This window comes from Octopus bimaculoides, chromosome 30, assembly GCF_046866305.1.
Source record: "Octopus bimaculoides isolate indiv1 chromosome 30, ASM4686630v1, whole genome shotgun sequence".
Taxonomy (NCBI): domain Eukaryota; kingdom Metazoa; phylum Mollusca; class Cephalopoda; order Octopoda; family Octopodidae; genus Octopus; species Octopus bimaculoides.
The window spans coordinates 8,124,826-8,144,745 of record NC_142957.1 but is presented as its reverse complement, the minus strand read 5'-3'; the positions used below and the strand labels follow the sequence as shown (position 1 = coordinate 8,144,745).

General features: G+C 42.2%; 1 protein-coding gene across 1 annotated transcript in view; it reads left to right on the top strand.

Moving 5' to 3' along the window:
• Nucleotides 1-18,703, top strand: part of LOC106882703 (eukaryotic translation initiation factor 4H) — a 32,487-nt gene extending 13,784 nt beyond the window's left edge. Inside the window, exons 2-8 of the mRNA XM_089345815.1 lie at nucleotides 2,076-2,283; nucleotides 4,523-4,571; nucleotides 5,799-5,863; nucleotides 7,337-7,424; nucleotides 13,215-13,403; nucleotides 15,109-15,330; nucleotides 17,950-18,703. Coding sequence (XP_089201941.1) covers nucleotides 2,076-2,283; nucleotides 4,523-4,571; nucleotides 5,799-5,863; nucleotides 7,337-7,424; nucleotides 13,215-13,403; nucleotides 15,109-15,299 — 790 coding nt within the window. The 3' untranslated portion in view covers nucleotides 15,300-15,330; nucleotides 17,950-18,703. The remainder of the gene's footprint in view (nucleotides 1-2,075; nucleotides 2,284-4,522; nucleotides 4,572-5,798; nucleotides 5,864-7,336; nucleotides 7,425-13,214; nucleotides 13,404-15,108; nucleotides 15,331-17,949) is intronic.
• The last annotated feature ends 1,217 nt before the right edge of the window (nucleotides 18,704-19,920 follow it).

Below are 19,920 nucleotides of genomic sequence, written 5' to 3'. Positions count from 1 at the left end.
TAAAAAGCCAACCACTACACTCTCGGAGTGGTTGGCGTTAGGAAGGTCTTCCAGCTGTAGAAACATTGCCAGATCAGACTGGAGTCTGGTGCAGGCTCTTCCACACAAGATGTCCCGATCAAGAGATGCAGCATGAATGTCTGAAATATCCCATCAGCACATGCCAGAACTCCAGATTATAGCAGTATAGTTTACTAACTGAACTGAGGATTCATCCTGGCCATTGATAGTTTGTTGTTTTCTCCTCTGCTCAACATTTAATGATATTTACCATTGACTTAATGAATTCATCTACCGAAATAGTTCACATCCCCAGATGTCCCATTCAAGCTATGCAGCATGAATGTTCTAGCTTGGGTTTTCAGTCATAATAAGAAGTCCTTTGCTAGCTGAAGTATCCCATCTGTACATGCCACAACTACAGATGCTAGCAGTCGTTCATTAACTGAACTGGTTCATCCTGGCCATTGATAGTCTGTTTGCTCAGCATTTAGTGATATTAGCCATTGACTCAGTGAATTCATCTCCCAAAATAATTCACATCCCCAGATGTCTCAATTAAATAAAGCAGCATGAACATTCTAGATTGGGTTTTAGTCACATTGGTCTTTCACTAACTGAAATATCTCATCTGCACAGGCCTTGTCTACAGATGATAGCAGTAGTTCACTGTTGACAGCCGACAGTTTTCATCTGCTTAGCATCAAGTGATATTTGCCATTGATTCAATAAGTTCATCTGCCGAAATAGATCACATCTACCACATTTCACATTCAGGATATTGGCCAACTTGATGGGGGTCTGTGGAAGACAATATTTGCTCAAGGTGCCACATGCTGGGACCAAACCTGAAACCAGTTGGTTGTGAAACAAGCTTCTTGACCACACAGCCACCCCAATAATAATATATCCCTGGACCAATACAAAGCCTTGTGAGTGGAAACTGAAAGAAGCCTATTGTGGTACCTACCTACTTACCTACCTATCTATCTATCTCAGTGCCACATAAAAAGCACCCAGTGAACTCTGTAAATGTTTGGAAGGGCATGCCAGAGCAAGCAGTGGAACCTGGTGCAGTCCTCTAGTTTAGCAGCTCCCGTCAAACTGTCCACCTCGTACCAACATGGAAGATGGACGTTAAATGATGATCACATACATTCTGGAAAGTGGGTGGCGTTGGGAATGGTGTGCCAGAGCAGACAATGGATCCTGGTCAAACTGTCCAACCCTTGCAAGCATGGAAAACGAACGTTAAATAATGGCACACACACATTTTGTAAAGTGGGTAGCGTTAGGAGGGGCATCCAGTCATGAAAGAACCATGACAAAACAGACCAGAGAGCCTGACCCAGTCCTCTGGCTTACCAGCTCCTGTGAAACCATCTGTCCCATGTGGGTATGTAAGACATATTAAATGATGATAGACATACATTCTGTAAAGTGGGTGGTGTTAGGAAGGTCATCCAAAGCAGACCAAAGAGCCTAGCACAGTCCTCTCGCTTGCTAGCATGGAAGACAGGTGTTAAACGATGATAATGATACAACATGGAAATAATAAATCTATCTTCACCTTTCACACCTCCTCACTTTATTCCTTATTTACTCCGCACAGATTTCCTGGATTTTTAGTTTGAGGGCCTTACTAAATTACACTACTTTGTCATTGATTGCTATGTCAACTGATAGCCAATTCCGAGTGGAGAGCTTACTATGAATGCTGCATCATACTCTCTATTTTGTGTGTATCTGTCAGTGCTTTTTTTCTTGGCATCTTGCGATGGTTGTAAATGAGCACCATTTGTTGTACAAGCAGTGTCTTATGCTTCCAGACTTCCATAAGAAACACGTGCGGCTATAGGAAATATTACCTTGCTTGGAAACTGGTGAGGGTTGGTGACAAGAAGGGCGTCTGGCTGTAGGGGAATCTGCCTCGACGAGTTCCAACTGTTCCACGCATGGCATGGCAAAGTGGGGGGGGGGGTTGAATCGAGGAGGAGGATGGTTTCTATCGCATCTCCATTACTCTTGCAGTAATCAAAGAACTTACTATTGTTGTTGTTGTTGTTGTATTTCAGAGATGAGTACAGTGGCGGTGGCGGAGGTGGTGGCGGCGGCGGCGGCAGAGGTTACGGAGGTGACTACGGTGGCAGTGACAGGTACAGTGAGCGCGGTGGCCGTTCCAACAGCAGGCTGCCTTCCGAACCCCCCTACACAGCGTTTGTTGGCAACTTGCCGTACAAAGTTGTGCAGAGAGACTTAGAAATTATATTTGACGGACTCGGCGTAAGTTGGCAGACGATTTCCTCATCAATTTGCTTTAATTAATTGCGTTTATCTCCAGCAAGAGGCAGTGGAGTATCTCTCTTCCCTTTTTTTTTTCTTTTTTATATATATATATATATATATATATATATATATATATATATATATATGAAATAAATCATTTAAATAATCATGACTTTAGGGCGTGGGTTTTCGTCCTCTCCCCTCACCCCTCTCCAAAAGCTTTGTTTAACCAAAAAAATTTACACGCAGTTATAGACTTTCTTGAAGCTTCTACATCTTCATCATGTGATGGTAGCCTTTCTGACAAAGATGGTTCTGCAATTTCTTGCTCAACAACGTGCACAGGCGCTTATATTTATAGTGATCAAATATTAATGCTGTCCATTTGCTCTTTACCTCCATGAAATCAATGTTGCCTAAACAGGTGCACACTCTTACTACAAGTCAGGTGTCGGTGATTGCAGAGCAGCAGGAGATGAAGAGCTTTGTGCAAGAACACAATCCACTGTCCAGTCCAGGAATTGAAACAACAACCTAGCGATTGTCTGTTTTTGGCATTTTATCTCTCTTTTTTTTCTGTGCATGTTCATTACGGCATTAACGAGAATTCTGTAGAGATTCCATTTAGACTATTCTCACTACGCTGGGAACATAGCATGTTTAGGTTAACAGATATTGTCTCCAGATGAATATCTCAGTAAATTTGTCATGTATTTACATTAAGTATACTATATAGATGGTTATTTTAAACTAATTCAGATTATATGTGTGTGTGCATTTGTGTATGTATGTATTGGGTTGGTACATAATTATTGCAGCTTTTTTATTCAACAAAAGACAACAACATGTAACAAAAACATCTTTAAATGATTATTCCGGAGCATATTCACCATCCACTTCAATTACTGCTTCCCATTTGCTTGGCAGACAGTCAGACCATCTTTTAAAGATGTTTTTGTTGAATAAAATTTGTTGAAAAAAATCCAACAATAATTATGCACCAACCCAATATATGTGTATATACATGTATATTTATGTATGTATATATGTGTATATTTATGTATGTATATATGTGTGTATGTATGTATATATGTGTGTATTTATGTATATATGTGTATATTTATGTATGTATATATGTGTATATGTATGTATATGTGTATATTTATGTATATGTATGTATATGTGTATTGTAACATTGAGAAATTTGTAACTGTTTAAGACAAAATTTAAAAGAGAAATACAAATGTAATTCATCAAAAGGCAGTCTTTATATCCATCTTAATGTGAATGTAGTGTTAGAACCCACAATACTGCATTATTTACCATGAGAGGACCTTTTGTATGGACTAGTGGTGCTTAAAATCTCCTGTGTTTATTGGGCAAAATTATGTAATCTGGTAGTTCTGGCTGCCATAGTGGATGGTTATACACAAGTGCTGGCTCAGTGGTTAGAGTATCCGGCTCACAATCATGAGGTAGCGTGTTTGATTCCCAGGCTGGGCTCTGTGTCATGTTCTTGAGCAACACACTTTTTTTTACATTGCTCCAGTTCGCTCAGCTGTAGAAATGGGTTACAATGTCACTGGTGCCAAGCTGTATCAGCCTTTGCCTTTCCCTTGGATAACATGGATGGTTGGAGCAGGGGGGGGTGCGTGGGCGACTGCTGGTCTTCCATAGACAACCTTGCCTGGACTTGTATTTCGGAGGGGGACTTTCTAGGTGCAATCCCATGGTCATTCATGACCAGAAGGGTTCTTCGCCCTTTTAGTCACCACAAGTCCATATAAGAGGTCCTCTCTTGGTAAACACCACAGTTTTCCATGTTCTAACACAGCATCCATGTTAAGTCAGACATAAGATTTACCTTCCAGTATTAATACTGCTTCTTTCGCTATTATTTTTTTAACGAGCTCAATGGCTATTTGCAACATCAGTGCCTGAATGGGGATTGAGATTCTATATATTGTTGACGGGAGATTTGGCTGTTATATTGCAACTGGATGTCTGTCACTGAAAAGACCAAAGCAGGGCGAAATTACATGATCTGGTAATTCCAGTAGCTGTAGGAGACGTGTCAATGATATAGACACTAGCATTTTTACACACCAAAGTCGGAGATCAAGATTGCCTTTTGGTATTAATAATGCTTCTGTTGCTTTTAATTAGTTTACATATAACAACTTCATTATTGGCATCTTTATAATTTCTGTCTAACCTGTACCACCGTTTATTACAGGTACGGAATGTACGACTGGTCCGAGACAGAGACACAGACAAATTTAAAGGTAAGTGTGTCACTGAGGCACTATTGTGAACGTCTCCTGATTGAAACCATTCATTGGCCCTTTGCTTGCTTTTTTAAAATTCTTTGTGTTGTCACGCTGGCTTGACTTGGATTGATAAACAACACTAGGTACCGTGTGATCTGGTATGGTACCTTGTTGGCTTGGGGACCGTAAAGCTGGTTGTTCCCTGTGTTTGCTGACCCCTAACATTCACTGTTACCATGGTATCGACTAGTGTTTAGTCACTGGTCAACTCTGGTCCATCAGACCATCTATGGTCAAAGGCTTTGGGGACATATGCATACCAACACCAGTTGTCAAGCACGTGCATCTATATATATATATACTCTTTTACTCTTTTACTTGTTTCAGTCATTTGACTGCGGCCATGCTGGAGCACCGCCTTTAGTCGAGCAAATTGACCCCAGGACTTATTCTTTGGAAGCCTAGTACTTATTCTATCGGCTCTCTTTTTGCCGAACTGCTAAGTTGCGGGGACGTAAACACACCAGCATCGGTTGTCAAGCGATGTTGGGGGGACAAACACAGACACACAAACACACATACTTAGACATATATACGACGGGCTTCTTCCAGTTTCCGTCTACCAAATCCACTCACAAGGCTTTGGTCGGCCCGAGGCTATAGTAGAAGACACTTGCCCAAGGTGCCACGCAGTGGGACTGAACCTGGAACCATGTGGTTGGTAAGCAAGCTACTTACCACACAGCCACTTCTGCACCTATATATATATATATATATATATACATACACACACACCCATGTGTGTGCACGATGGGCTTATTTCAGTTTTCGTTTGCCAAATCCTCAAAGAAGGCTTTGGTCTGTCCAAATTGCCATGCCATGAACCTCCAGCCATGTCGTTGGGTAACCGGCTTCTTATCACACTGCCACACCTGCACTTTGATTTATAAGTTTGGTTTTTTTTTTTTTTTTTTCTTCGCTTTTCACTGTACTCTGAGAGTAATTTGCTGTGGTTGTATTGTTTTGAAGGAACCATCAAATTCCAGGTTCCTTTATTAGTTTGTTTTAAGCCCTAGCAGCTTGGCCCCTCATGCAACAAAAACCTTAATTTTGTTCTAGGAAAATATCCATGGTAGGGGGTCAAGGCGTGGGGGGGGGGGCTAAAATGCTTTGCAGTGCCCCAGCATGGGCTTGGTTCCAATACCCAATGACCACTGACTTTTTTTTTTCTTTTATTTTCAGGTTTTGCCTATGTTGAATTTGATCAACTTCAGTCGTTGAAGGAGGCTCTTTCTTATGATGGTGCAGTAAGTAACTTTCAGTTTTTGCCGTCATCGTTTATCTAGGACTACATTGTCTAATGTGTCCTTCTCTGTTGTTGTTTAACCCCAGGTCAATCCTGACCCACTATACCTATGATATACCTGTTCCAGCTATGACCATTTTGGTTTTTATTCAGACATAGTGTATTTGTTTAGCCCCGGGTCAGTCTTGATCCACTAGGCCTATGATCAAAGATGTTCCAGCTATGACCATCCTGTCTGTGTACCATAACAAGTTTTAGGGTACTTTTGTGTATAGTGTGTGGTACCCTCTGCTGTTGTGGTCTGAAGTAAAAACAACTATTATTATCATCATCATCATCATCATCAGGACAATATATTTGATTGCCGATTCCTCAGAGCTTTGTAACTGTTATTCTGGCTCTACATTCTGAGTTCAAATTCCGCCAAGGTAGACTTTGCCTTTCCTCCTCTTGAGGTTGATGAAATTAGTACCAGTTTATCCCTGGACCAAAATTTGAAACCATCATTATCAATATTATTATTATTATAAGGTTGTAAGTTGCTAGAATCATTAAGATGCCAGACAAAATGCTTAGCAGCGTTTTTGCCCATCTCTACATTCTGAGTTCAAATTTCACCTAGGTCGACTTTGCCTTTCATCCTTTCGGGTTCAGTAAATTAAGTACCAGTGAAACACTGGGGGCAGAATATCTGTTGTAGTCCATCTTTTGTACCAAGACAAAACAATGTACATGATAACACTTCCAATTAGTTAAGTTGAGAAGCCATGAAATCCACTGCCTGGTACTGCATCAGGGCATTAGCAAATCTGTGGTATTGAGCAGAATATTTGCTGTAACCCATTTTTTTGTACCAAGACAAAACAATGTACATGATAACACTTCCAATCAATTAAGATCAGAAGCCATGAGAGCCATTGCCTGGTACTGCATCAGGGCATTAGCAAATCTGTGGTATTGAGCAGAATATTTGCTGAAGCCCATCTTTTTATACCAAGACAAAACAATGAACATGATAACACTTCCAATCAATTAAGATCAGAAGCCATGAGAGCCATTGCCTGGTACTGCATCAGGGCATTAGCAAATCTGTGGTATTGAGCAGAATATTTGCTGTAGCCCATCTTTTTATACCAAGACAAAACAATGTACATGATAACACTTCCAATTAGTTAATGTTGAGAAGCCATGAAATCCACTGCCTGGTACTGCATCCGGACATTTATTATTAAGGAGGCAAGCTGGTAGAATCTTTCGCACAGTGGACGAAATGCTTTGTGGTATTTCATCTGCCGCTACGTTCTGAGTTCAAATTCTGCTGAGGTCGTCTTCGCCTTTCATCCTTTTGAGGTCGACAAATTAAGTACCTGTTGGACCCTGCGGTCGATATAATCGACACGTCCCCTCTCCCAAAATGGTTGCCCTTGTGGCAAAATTTGAAACCATTATTATTATTATCTATTATTATTTTCAGGTTTTTGAAGAACGTTCTTTACGGGTCGACGTTGCCGAGGGCCGTCAGCGTGACAAAGGGTCTTTTGGCGGTCGTGGCCGTTCACAAGGTATGTATTATACTTAACTCTTATTTTGGCCCCAGGTCAACTACAATCATGGTGTTCCAGCCATGGCAATCCCCTCTTACTTTCACAGAGGATGGTGTTCAACATTTTGCACTCATGCTTGTAACTGTATTCAGCTCATGATCGTGTAAGGTTGTGAGTTCAATTCCCGGCGACGCGTTGTGTCCTTGAGCAAGTTACTTTATTTCACATTGCTCCAGTTCGCTCAGCTGGCAAAATTGAGTTGTACCTGTAATTCAAAATGGGCCAGCCTTGAGACATTCTGTGTCACATTCAATCTCCCTGAGGACTACATTATGGGTAGGTATGTCTGTGGAGTACTAGGCCACTTGCACATTAGTTTCGCAAGCAGGCTGTTTTTTTTATCAAATCAACTGGGACCCTCGTCATAACATTAAGGGCATGTGTATATGTGAAGTACATACCAGCGCCTGCCATACGAGTACCAACAATTTTACCGGTTTGAAAGTCTGATAGATCTGTCATTTTAATGAATTTTAATTACCTTTTTCTGATGATATCTCAAAAGAAACAGCAATTTTAGCAAACCACATTAAGCAACACTAATAATAAATTAAAAAACATAAAAATAAACAATGGTTGTGGTCATCTAAAAATAACCTATCGCAGAAATAGAAGTTAAGACAGCGCACTCCACGTTACTCGAATGTAGGCAGGATACTAGGTGTTGACTGTTCAACTAACGACGGTTTAACAAACACTCGTCAAACTAACACTGTCAACTACCCCCTTGACAGTTCACTCCGTTCTTATTTATTGTAATTGGTTAGTCCACCTTCAGTCGCATAAGGGTGTTCAGGATTCTCCCATAACCGGTTGTAACTGGATGCTTTTTGCATGGCACCATCACTAGTGAAGCCCCTCAACTTGCATGACAAGACCTGTCAACCAGGTGGCAGTAGCAGTATTGATGGAGGTAAGCTTTATGCCAGATGCAGAGAGGTTGGAGTATGAATAGAGGAGCACAAATAGGGGTTCTGTTGTCGGGGATGTACATGGCTAGCCCAGCTGGAGAAGAGGAAGATATGTCAGGGTATACTCTGAAGGTACAGGAAGGTGAATATAAGAGAAGTGGGACATGTGAAGGCTGATCTCAAAATGCCGAGTCCGATGAAGGAAATGACAGGACTGAGGGATGTGATGCATTGCTGTACTTGAGAGGACGTGCCCTAATCCCAAGGTGCCACGTAAAAAGTACCCAGTGCGCTCTGCGGCAGTGGCTCCCAAACTGTTTTTCTCTGGGTTGCATTTTCAGAATGGAAATTTGCTCGCTCTTCCCCCAAAGATCCAGAGAGTGGGTTAAAGGGAAATAACCGCGGATTCGAAGTCAGAACCTTACCATCATCTCCGCCAATTTGTGGACCCAAGTTACTATATTCGTAACACTTCATATACAGTAATCCCTTGACTATCACAGGTGTTGCGTTCCAAAAAAACCCCTGCGATGGGTGAAAAATCTGCAACATACAAACAGGAGTGGCTGTGTGGTAGGTAGCTTGCTTACCAACCACATGGTTCTGGGTTCAGTCCCACTGCGTGGCACCTTGGGCAAGTGTCTTCTACTATAGCCTCGGGCCGACCAAAGCCTTGTGAGTGGATTTGGTAGACGGAAACTGAAAGAAGCCCGTCATATATATATGTTTGTGTATCTGTGTTTGTCCCCCCACCATCGCTTGACAACCGATGCTGGTGTGTTTACGTCCCCGTAACCTAGCGGTTTGGCAGAAAGAGACCGATAGAATAAGTCCTGGGATCGATTTTCTCGACTAAAGGCGGTGCTCCAGCATGGCCGCAGTCAAATGACTGAAACAAGTAAAAGAGTATATAATTAGGCGTAGGAGTGGCTGTGTTGTAAGTAGCTTGCTTACCAACCACATGGTTCCGAGTTCAGTCCCACTGCGTGGCACCACGCAATGGGACTGAGACTGAAGCAATCTACTTACCACACAGCCACTTCTATATATAAAAAAAAAATGTATTTTATATGTAATATGTAAATTTGGTGATGCTGACAGGAAGAACTCAGAATGTGTGTATATGTTTTTATCAAATGCTCGGTGCCAGTGCATGAAACTCTCAGCCCTTAAGTGTTTCTGTAATGTCGTTCAGTTATTGATAAACAATACATGTATGTGTGCATGCATATAATCAAATATACATCATATATATCTCTTGTCTTTTACTTGTTTCAGTCTTTAGACTGCGGCCATGCTGGGGCACCGCCTTGAAGAATTTTTAGTCGAATGTATCGACTCTGGTACTTACTTTTTATAAACCTGGTACTTATTCTATCGGTCTCTTTGCCAAACTAAGTTACGGGGGACGTAAACACACCAGTACTAGTTGTCAAACGGCGTTGGGGGGGACAAACACAAGCACAAAGACACACACGCACACATATATAACAGGCTTCTTTCAGTTTCCGTCTACCAAATCCACTCACAAGGCTTTGGTCGGCCTGAGACTGTAGTAGAAGACTTGGCCCAGGTGCCAGACAGTAGGATTGAACCTGGAACCATGTGGTTGGGAAGCAAGCAGCTGCCACGCCTGTGCCTATATATGTGTGTGTGTGTGTGTGTGTGTGTGTGTTTATGTATGTATATACACACCTTGCAGAGTGGTTGGTGTTAGGAAGGGTATTCAGCCATAAAATCCCTACCAAAACAGACACAGTGGCATAGGGTAGTTTTTCTACTTGGCCAGCTCCTGTGAACCGTCCTACCCATGCGTGCATGGAGGATGGATGTTAGACGACGACGATGATGATATACATACATACACAGACTAAATCTGACAGTTTGCACAAAAGGGTAGGAGAACAATATCCCATCCAAAAACAAAAATATATTTTAAAAATTTTCAGTATCAACTAGATTATGGTTGGGAGATAAGTTTGCTCAAAGTAGCTGCCCTCACCTCCCAACACAGCCTCCTCAAGACGGCTCCCGAACCTGGCGCCATTCATCCCTTACTGTGTTCCTGGGAAGATTTTCAAACACCTCCTTGATCTTGGCTCGGTGTTGCAGGCTGAGCAGTTGGTATCTTTCTCAACTGCAACCCATGCATAGTTGTTGTTATCCATGGGATTACAATCAGGAGAATTTGAAGGGCCGGAAATGACACCGGTGAAGTCTTAGGAACTCCCTAACAACCACTTGTGGATTTTCCTGGGTGTATGGCAAGGAGCTGAATTTGGAGGATCTATTTTAAAACGGGAGCGCCAGTTTTCATTTATGTTTTATGTAGTGTTTTTGGTACCGAAAGACTTTCAAACTTCGTATACTTATCTATTTTGTGTTATAGAACAGAAAAATATTTTTGTATTCGAATTTATTTCATGTTACAAATTGTCTTATTTCGATAATTTCTACTAATCACTGACGTCTATTCAGTTGAAAACAGTTAGCGCTGTAACGGTGTATATCGTATTAATCTCCTAACCCTAACTAGACTGTTAACCCTAACCCTAACTCTAGAATCCGAACTCTAAAATTGTTACACACATAGATACGCACAGCGTAATTTATTATATAAACAATATATGCGTATAAATTACGATTAAACCGGATGAAGTATGTCACGGGGAATAACATTTTTATGACCGCCCAGCAGTAACTCTATTCAGCTGAATAGACGTCAGTGATTGGTTGAAATTACAGAAATACGACAACTTTAACATGGAATAACTTGCGAATTCCTTTTTTTTTTTGTTAAGAAGACTAAGAGTAAAAAATGTTTTATATGACACATTCTACCAGTGTCCCAAGTTTCAAAGTGTTTCGTTAAGAAAATACTGGCGCCCCCGTTTTAAAATAGATCCTAGGAGCTACATATATGGCCTTCCAGCAGCAACCCTTTCCGGCTAGGATTTGACCAGTCTCCACCAACTTTCACCTAGCTGTCTACATTGAGCCTGAAGCCTTGGTCATCAGTCACTGGATGACTCTTACCATACAAACAGTCAGAACATCTGCTGTGTGTCCCTTCTTGCTATTCACAGCTTTATAGTCATCATTGCAGCAGCCATACTGTCGCTTTCTTGATGCCTAGCAGAAATCACCGTCATCATACGGTAAATCTTTTCCAGCCTTCAGATTACTTCCAGTTGTCCATGTAAGCTAGCTTTTTCTCAACTCCAAAACCAAGTGGGCTACCCTTTAGCATTTAAACTATCCATATCCAGCCCCTATATTCTACTTGTTTTACGTTCAAACTGTGCAGATCCAGCCTCTCACACCTAACCTACAATGTCATTCCAAAAATAAACAGTCACATCAATGAAATCTCAAAGTTATAAAATATATAAATTATTAATTAACGACAGTGTGAATAAATAAGCTTTACATTTGACAGGGTAATCTGAATACAAAAGTGTTGTACTTAAGACATAGGGTGTGGTTTGAGGGAGATTTGGCTGCTATATCTAACAGGACTGCCCACCATCTAGAGGTCTCCCTTGTTTCATACATAGATGTGTATCCCTTTTGCACTTGAACCAGACATATCCACCCCAAACGTTCTACCTCTTTTGTGTTTGAACCAGCCAGATCCAGTCTCTCACACCTACCCTACAATGTCACTCTAAAAATAAATAAGCATTACATTTGACAGAGTAATGTTAATGTTTATGCTCTCCTACAACACTTGCTGTTCATGAAAAAAGGGAGGCATAAATATCATCATCATAATTTAATGTCTGTTGTTCATGCTGGCATGGGTTGGACAGTTTGACCAGAGCTGGCAAGCTGAGGGGCTGCACTAAGTTCCTGTCTGATTTGGCATGGTTTCTACAGCTGGATGCCCTTCCTAATACCGACAACTCCAAGAGTGTAATGGGTGTTATTACGTGCCACTGGTGCTAATTGTGTGAGGCCAGTATCTGCCATGACTACAATTTCACTTGGCTTGAAGGGTCTTCTGTCTTCTCAAGCACAGCATATTGCCAAAGGTCTGTCATTTGTCATTGTCTCTGTGAGGCCCAGTGCTCATAAGGTGCTTCTTACATACCACTGGCACAGCTGACATCAGCATCGGCCACTAATACAATTTCACTCAGCTGGACAGGTGTTCTCAAACATGGCATGTCACCAAAGTTCAAAGATCATGCTTCACCACCTCTGCGTCTACCTCTACCACAGGTTCCCTCTACAGTTAGAGATCGGCACTTCTTTACTTCATCGTCGTCGTCTAACGTCCGCATTCCATGCTAGCATGGGTTGGACGGTTTGACTGAGGACTGGTGAAACCAGATGGCTACACCAGGCTCCAATCTGATCTGGCAGAGTTTCTAATATATATATATATATATATCATCATCATCATCGTTTAACGTCCGCTTTCCATGCTAGCATGGGTTGGACGGTTTGACTGAGGACTGGTGAAACCAGATGGCTACACCAGGCTCCAATGTGATTTGGCAGAGTTTCTACGGCTGGATGCCCTTCCTAACGCCAACCACTCCGAGAGTGTAGTGGGTGCTTTTACGTGTCACCCGCACGAAGGCCAGTGAGGCGGTACTGGCAACGGCCACGCTCAAAATGGTGTATTTTATGTGCCACCCGCACAAGAGCCAGTCCAGGGGCACTGGCAACGATCTCACTCGAAAGACCTTACAAATATACTCATACACACTCTGGACATCTATTTCACAATGCATATACTCAAACTTGATGATTTTTATGTTGCAGTTCCTTTAGTATGCATGTACCTGAACATTTTCCTCCTTTTTTTTTTTTTTTTTCTCCCCAACAGGTTCCTACTCTGGGCGTAACCGTGAGTTCTCCAGAGACACTGAGCAATGGCAACACAGCCCACCTACGAGCTACTCCTCTGGGCCGAAGGGCTACGAGCGTTCGGAGAGAGGCCGTGGCTTTGGCGGCCCACCACGCCAGCGGCGCAACAGTGGAGGGCCCTCCCATGACTTCCCAGAACCAACAGCAGGTAACTTCTTACTTCATTTTCCCCTCTTTCTCCCATCATCACTTTTTTTTACTTCATACTTAATCATCGTCATCAAGTAATGTTATTCCATACCACATATAGAGATGTGTAACATATGTATATATATATATGTGGAATATGCAATAAAATATTATTTGAAACATGTGGAATAACTGATGTCTGACAAAGTGAACAAACCATAATTTTATTTTATTGCATATATATCTATATATGTGTGGAGGCGCAATGGCCCAGTGGTTAGGGCAGCAGACTCACGGTCATAGGATCGCGGTTTCGACTCCCAGACTGGGCGTTGTGAGTGTTTATTGAGCGAAAACACCTAAAAACTCCACGAGGCTCTGGCAGGGGATGGTGGCGAACCCTGCTGTACTCTTCCACCACAACTTTCTCTCACTCTTTCTTCCTGTTTCTGTTGTGCCTGTAATTCAAAGGGTCAGCCTTGTCACACTGTGTCACGCTGAATATCTCCCTGAGAACTATGTTAAGGGTACACGTGTCTGTGGAGTGCTCAGCCACTTGCACGTTAATTTCAAGAGCAGGCTGTTCCGTTGATCGGATCAACTGGGACCCTCGACGTCGTAAGCGAACGGAGTGCCAACAAATCTATATATGTAGTATAGAACAAAAGAATGTTTGTTTATTGAAACGATTTGGATTTCTCTTTTTCTCCTTTATTATTATTCACTTCTCTCCTGATTTATCTGTGTCAAATCTCAGCTCTATCCTGCAGCTTAGAGACACAACACTTTTCTCAACATATATATTGTTTGATAATCGTTTGGCTGCAACCATGCTGGAGCACGACCATGAATTTTCATCAAATGAATTAACCCCAGTACTTACTTTAAACCTGGTACTTATTCCAGCATTTCTTTTTTGCCGAACTGCTATGTTACAGAGACGTAAATACACCAACACCAGTTGTCAAGCAGTAGTGGGGAGCAAGCAAACACACACTCACAGGCGTTTATATATGTATTCGACAGGCTTCTTTCAGTTTCTGTCTACTGAATCCACTCACAAGGCTTTGGTCAGCCCAAGGCTATAGAAAACATTTGCCCAAGGTGCCACACAGTGGGGCTGAGGCTGAAACCATGTGGTTAGGAAGCAAGCAAGCTTCTTATTTCTTATTTCTTTATTGCCCACAAGGGGCTAAACATAGAGGGGACAAACAAGGACAGACAAACAGATTAAATCGATTGCATCAACCCCAATGCGTAACTGGTACTTATTTAATCGACCCCGAAAGGATGAAAGGCAAAGTTGACCTTGGCAGGAATTTGAACTCAGACCGTAATGGCAAACGAAATACCGCTAAGCATTTCGCCCGGCGTGCTAACGTTTCTTAGTTCTTTATTACCTACAAGGGGCTAAACATAGAAGGGACAAACAAGGACAGACAAAGGAATTAAGTCGATTACATCGACCCCAGTGCATAACTGGTACTTAATTTATCGACCCCGAAAGGATGAAAGGCAAAGTCGACCTTGGCAGGAATTTGAACTCAGAACGTAACGGCAGATGAAATACCGCTAAGCATTTCGCCCGGCGTGCTAACGTTTCTGCCAGCTCACCGCAAGCTTCTTACCACACAACCACGCCTATATAATGTTGTTAATTTTACAAATATGTGTCTAAGTTTGTTTTGTCTTTATTTATTATTTTTTTTCTCTCTCCCTTTCAGAATCTTCGGTTGGCAGACCACGTCTCGTGCTCCTCCCCAGAACTGTAAAAGAACCCATAAATACTTTTGTGCAGACCGAGAGAAATGCTTCCATTTTTGGTACTGGCAAACCCCGTAGTGAGGACCCTGCCGAGTACAGCGATAAGGAGCGCCACAAAGAAAGTCAACGAAACAATGACAGAGACTACTGATTTGTGGGGGAGCCTTGCCTAGGTGGTTGGGGTGAGTAACTTGTCTTCACACTTCATTGTCTTGAGCGCTTGTTGTTGCAAGGGCATATGGCCTCGTGATTAGAATATTTTGTGCTCCTGATTGCAAGACCAGATGGTGTGTTGTTGTTCTTGGGCAAAGCGCTTAATTTCATTTTGCTCTGGTTCGCTCTGCTATAATCAATGGACAACCTTGAGGTAAACTGGTGTCCCGCTCAGGGTAAAGGGTGGTTGGATCTTAGTCTATTACCAGCGCTTGTTGTTCTGAGGGTGCGTGGTCTTGTGAATAGAGTATTTTGTGCATGTGGTTGCAAGACAAGATGGTGTGTTGTGTTCTTGAGCAAAACACTTAATTTCACTCTGTTCTGATGAATAACCTTGAGATGTACTGCTGTCCTGCTCAGGGTAAAGGATGGTGTGATTTTGGTCTATTATATGCCATGGAAACTGAGTAGCTGCCCCTTGGTGGTTGGGGTGAGTTACTGTCTTCTCTGTCACTAGCACTGTGGCCTAACGGTTAGGGTGTTTAGCGTTTGTGATTGCAAGACTGGCTCGTGTGTTCTTTTCATGGGTAAAAAATAATTTCACGTTGCTCACAAGACCAAGTGGTGCGTTTTGTTCTTGGGCAAAACACTTTAATTTCATGTTGCTTCAGTCCAGTGTGCTAAAGGTTAAACTGTGTCCTGTAGTGGAGCCGATTCAAAAGTTCCTAGATTTTGAGGAGTGTGGAACCACCTCTTAACCACTATTGACCTCAGGCCTACTCTGACCCAGAATAGTAGCACCTGACAGGACCCCAGCTACGGGCCAACTAGCACAGGAGCAACGGGACATAGGAATACTCTGGTTGATGTCTGAGGGTGCAGTGAGCCCCTTGAGAGAGGAACTCCTGGTCTTTGTTACTCCTTTAGATTTTACACTGGTCATCTCTGGCCCAAATACTCTACCTGTTTTATGTTCAAACCGGCTACAACTGGCCTCTCACACCTACCCCACAATGTTATTCCAACAGTATTATTATCACATCATTGAAATCTTGAAGCTACAAGATAATGCAGTATCAATTCAGAATGATGTGAATAAATGAATGTATTTGAAAAAAAGTAATCAGAATGCTAACGGGTTAAGGCGTGCGTCTGGAAGTGTAACTCGCATATAAAAACTACTGCGCCTGAGCTGGATACCTTAGACTTAGCTCTTCTGTGGGGTCTTTGTTTGGCAAAAGAGACCGATAGATTAAGTACTAGGCTTACAAAGAATAAAGGTCCTGGGGGTCGATTTGCTTGACTAAATGCGGTGCTCCAGCATGGCCACAGTCAAATGACTGAAACGAGTAAAAAGAGTACTGTTTCTACTTTGCGGGTTTTCACTTATTACCGGGGTGGGTTGGAACATAACACCTGCGAAAGTCGGGGGATTACTCTGTGTGTGTGTGTGTCTCTCTCTCTCTCTCTCTATATATATATATGTATATATATATATATATATATATATATATGCCCTAACTCTTCGAAACGCTTAGTTTTAGAATGGGAGCAGCTGATGAAGGAAATGTTCTCTATGTGGCCTGTGTGTTTTCTGTACTCTGGTTATCATTTTGTCCATGTTTTTTTTTTTGCAACATCCTGTACCGAGATATGCCTCTATATATACAGGTAGATGTAGGTATGTACATACATGTACGTATATATGCATATACTCACACATACTGTATTATCATTATATATGAGCGCGGCCGTTGCCAGTACCGCCTGACTGGCCTTCGTGCGGGTGACACGTAAAAGCACCCACTACACTCTCTGAGTGGTTGGCGTTAGGAAGGGCATCCAGCTGTAGAAACTCTGCCAAATCAGATTGGAGCCTGGTGAAGCCATCGGGTTTCACCAGTCCTCAGTCAAATCGTCCAACCCATGCTAGCATGGAAAGCGGACGTTAAACGATGATGATGATGATAAGACCCAGCAAGCCAAGTGAGATCGTTGCCAGGGCCCCTGGACTGGCTCTTGTGCGGGTGGCACATAAGATGTACCATCCTGAGCGTGACCGTTGCCAGTACCGCCTGACTGGCATTGTAGGGTTTTCGAGCGAGATCGTTGCCAGTGCCCCTGGACTGGCTCTTGTGCGGGTGGGACATAAAAGACACCATTTCGAGCGTGGCCGTTTTCGTGCGGGTGGCACGTAAAAGCACCCACTACACTCTCGGAGTGGTTGGCGTTAGGAAGGGTATCCAGCTGTAGAAACTCTGCCAAATCAGATTGGAGCCTGGTGTAGCCATCCGGTTTCACCAGTCCTCAGTCAAATCGTCCAACCCATGCTAGCATGGAAAGCGGACGTTAAACGATGATGATGATGATGATATATATACACACACACACACACACACACACACACACACACACACACACACACACACACACACGTACACGTACATTAGCTTCTTTCAGTTTCTGTCTACCAAATCCACTCTCGAAGCTTTGGTCAGCCCGAGGCTATAGTAAAGGACACTTGCCCAAGGTGCCACCGAGAAAGTTTAAAAACATTTAACGATGATTAATTAAAGCCATTCTTGTTACATTTTTATTTTGTCTTTATTTTAATTTTTCTTTTTCTTTTTTTTCTTCTTTTGTTTCAGGATGCGGGCTGTTAGGTGTGTGAGTGGAACAGACGCTGGTCATAGAGGACACCACCTACCTTGTCTGTCTGTTTGTCTTTCTATCTATCTGGTCAGCTCTTTAAAAGCCACGCCACTATTCCTCGGACACGTGTGTGTGTTTGTTGCGTGTGTGTGCGTGTGTATACGTGCGTGCTGCCGTTGTTGTTGCTGTTGTTGTTGTCGTTGTGGTGGCAACAGGCAGCAGTGGCGACGGCGGCGGCGGCACCTCTCTGCCTGCTTGTCGTTACCACCACCACTACTATTACTACTACTACTACTACTACAACTACTACTACTACTACTACTACTACTACTACCAGCGCCACCACCATCACAACCACCACCACCACCACAACCATCCTCATGTAATGTGCATTCCTCCAACGTTTTAGTTGTTCAGACTCACTACTACTACTACTACTACTACTACTACCTTTACTATTACAACTACTACTACTACTACTACTACTACAGCTCAGCTACTATTACTACGACTACTACTACTACTACTATTACTCCAACAGCAACATCAGCCTCTGCAGACTACCACTACTATTACTACTACTACTACTACATTCAGCAGCAGCAGCAGCAGCAGAAACATTACAACTACTACAACTACTACTTCTACAGACTAATTATAAACCTTCAATTGTGCTGTGTAACGAAGGTGTTTAATTAATTCTTCATTGATTCAGTGTCAATAATTATTTCTTTCTCATCATTGATCTTTTTCTGGTGTTCGTTTTCTTTTTTTAATTTTTTTTTTTTTTTATGTTAATTTTTAATTTTCTTCGTCCAGAGTGGGGAGCACTCAATACCTGGGGTTTTTTTTTTACCGTTTTTTTTTTTTTAGTTCCATTATAATACCAGCAATCTGTTTGATCTCGTGCTGTGTTTTCCAGTTACAGGCTTGTTCCAGGGGTTATGAAACGATTGCGTAATTACACATTTCACCAGGGAGACATCCTGGGATGCGAAAAAACTACAAAGAAAGGGACAAGGGACGTTTTGCTTGTCACAAGATGTCTGTTGGGGTTTCTAGAATGACCTGATAAAGATATTGTCTGTTATTACATAATGCATGGAACTGTCTGGGGCCAGAAACAGGTGATTGCATTGCATGAAAATATATATATATGGCTGTGGATACTACCATAGTTTTTTGGGGGTTTTTTAAAGTGTGTGTATGGATAAGTAGATACTCATTTATTTGTTTCAGTCATTTGACTACAGCCATGCTGGAGCACTGCCTTTAGTCAAGCAAATTGACCCCAGAACTTATTCTTTGGAAGCCTAGTACTTATTCTATTGGTTTACAGGGACGTAAACACAACAGCATCGGTTGTCGAGCAATGTTGGAGCGACAAACATACACACATATATATACATATATACGGCGGGCTTCTTTCAGTTTCCGTCTACCAAATCCGCTCACAAGGCTTTGGTTGGCCCGAGGCTATAGTAGAAGACACTTGCCCAAGGTGCCATGCAGTGGGACTGAACCCGGAACCATGTGGTTGGTAAGCAAGCTACTTACCACACAGCCACTCCTGCACCTATTGTTAGATATGTATACAATGCTTTTTTTTAGTGAGTGTGTGTGTGTATCTATGTATATGCTTTCTATTCAACATTTAAAATTGGTAGAAATATTATCAGCAGGCTGTTTAGCTTAATGGTAATGCACTCAGCTGGTATCTTGAGGGATGTGGGTTCAATTCACATGGCTGTTTGTTGATTACTTTTCCCTGCCTTCTAAGGGTAATATTGCCCTGTGTTTTTGCCGTTTTAACAGTGATTCTGTGTTCAAAATATCACTTTGTCTATCGTACAATGCACATTTGGCGCTTCTAAAAATGAAACAATTGTAAGTTTATATGTGTGTGTACACACACATTATCAACTGTAGAGTCTCAATGTATGTGTTTTGTATGTTTCCTGGTTCAC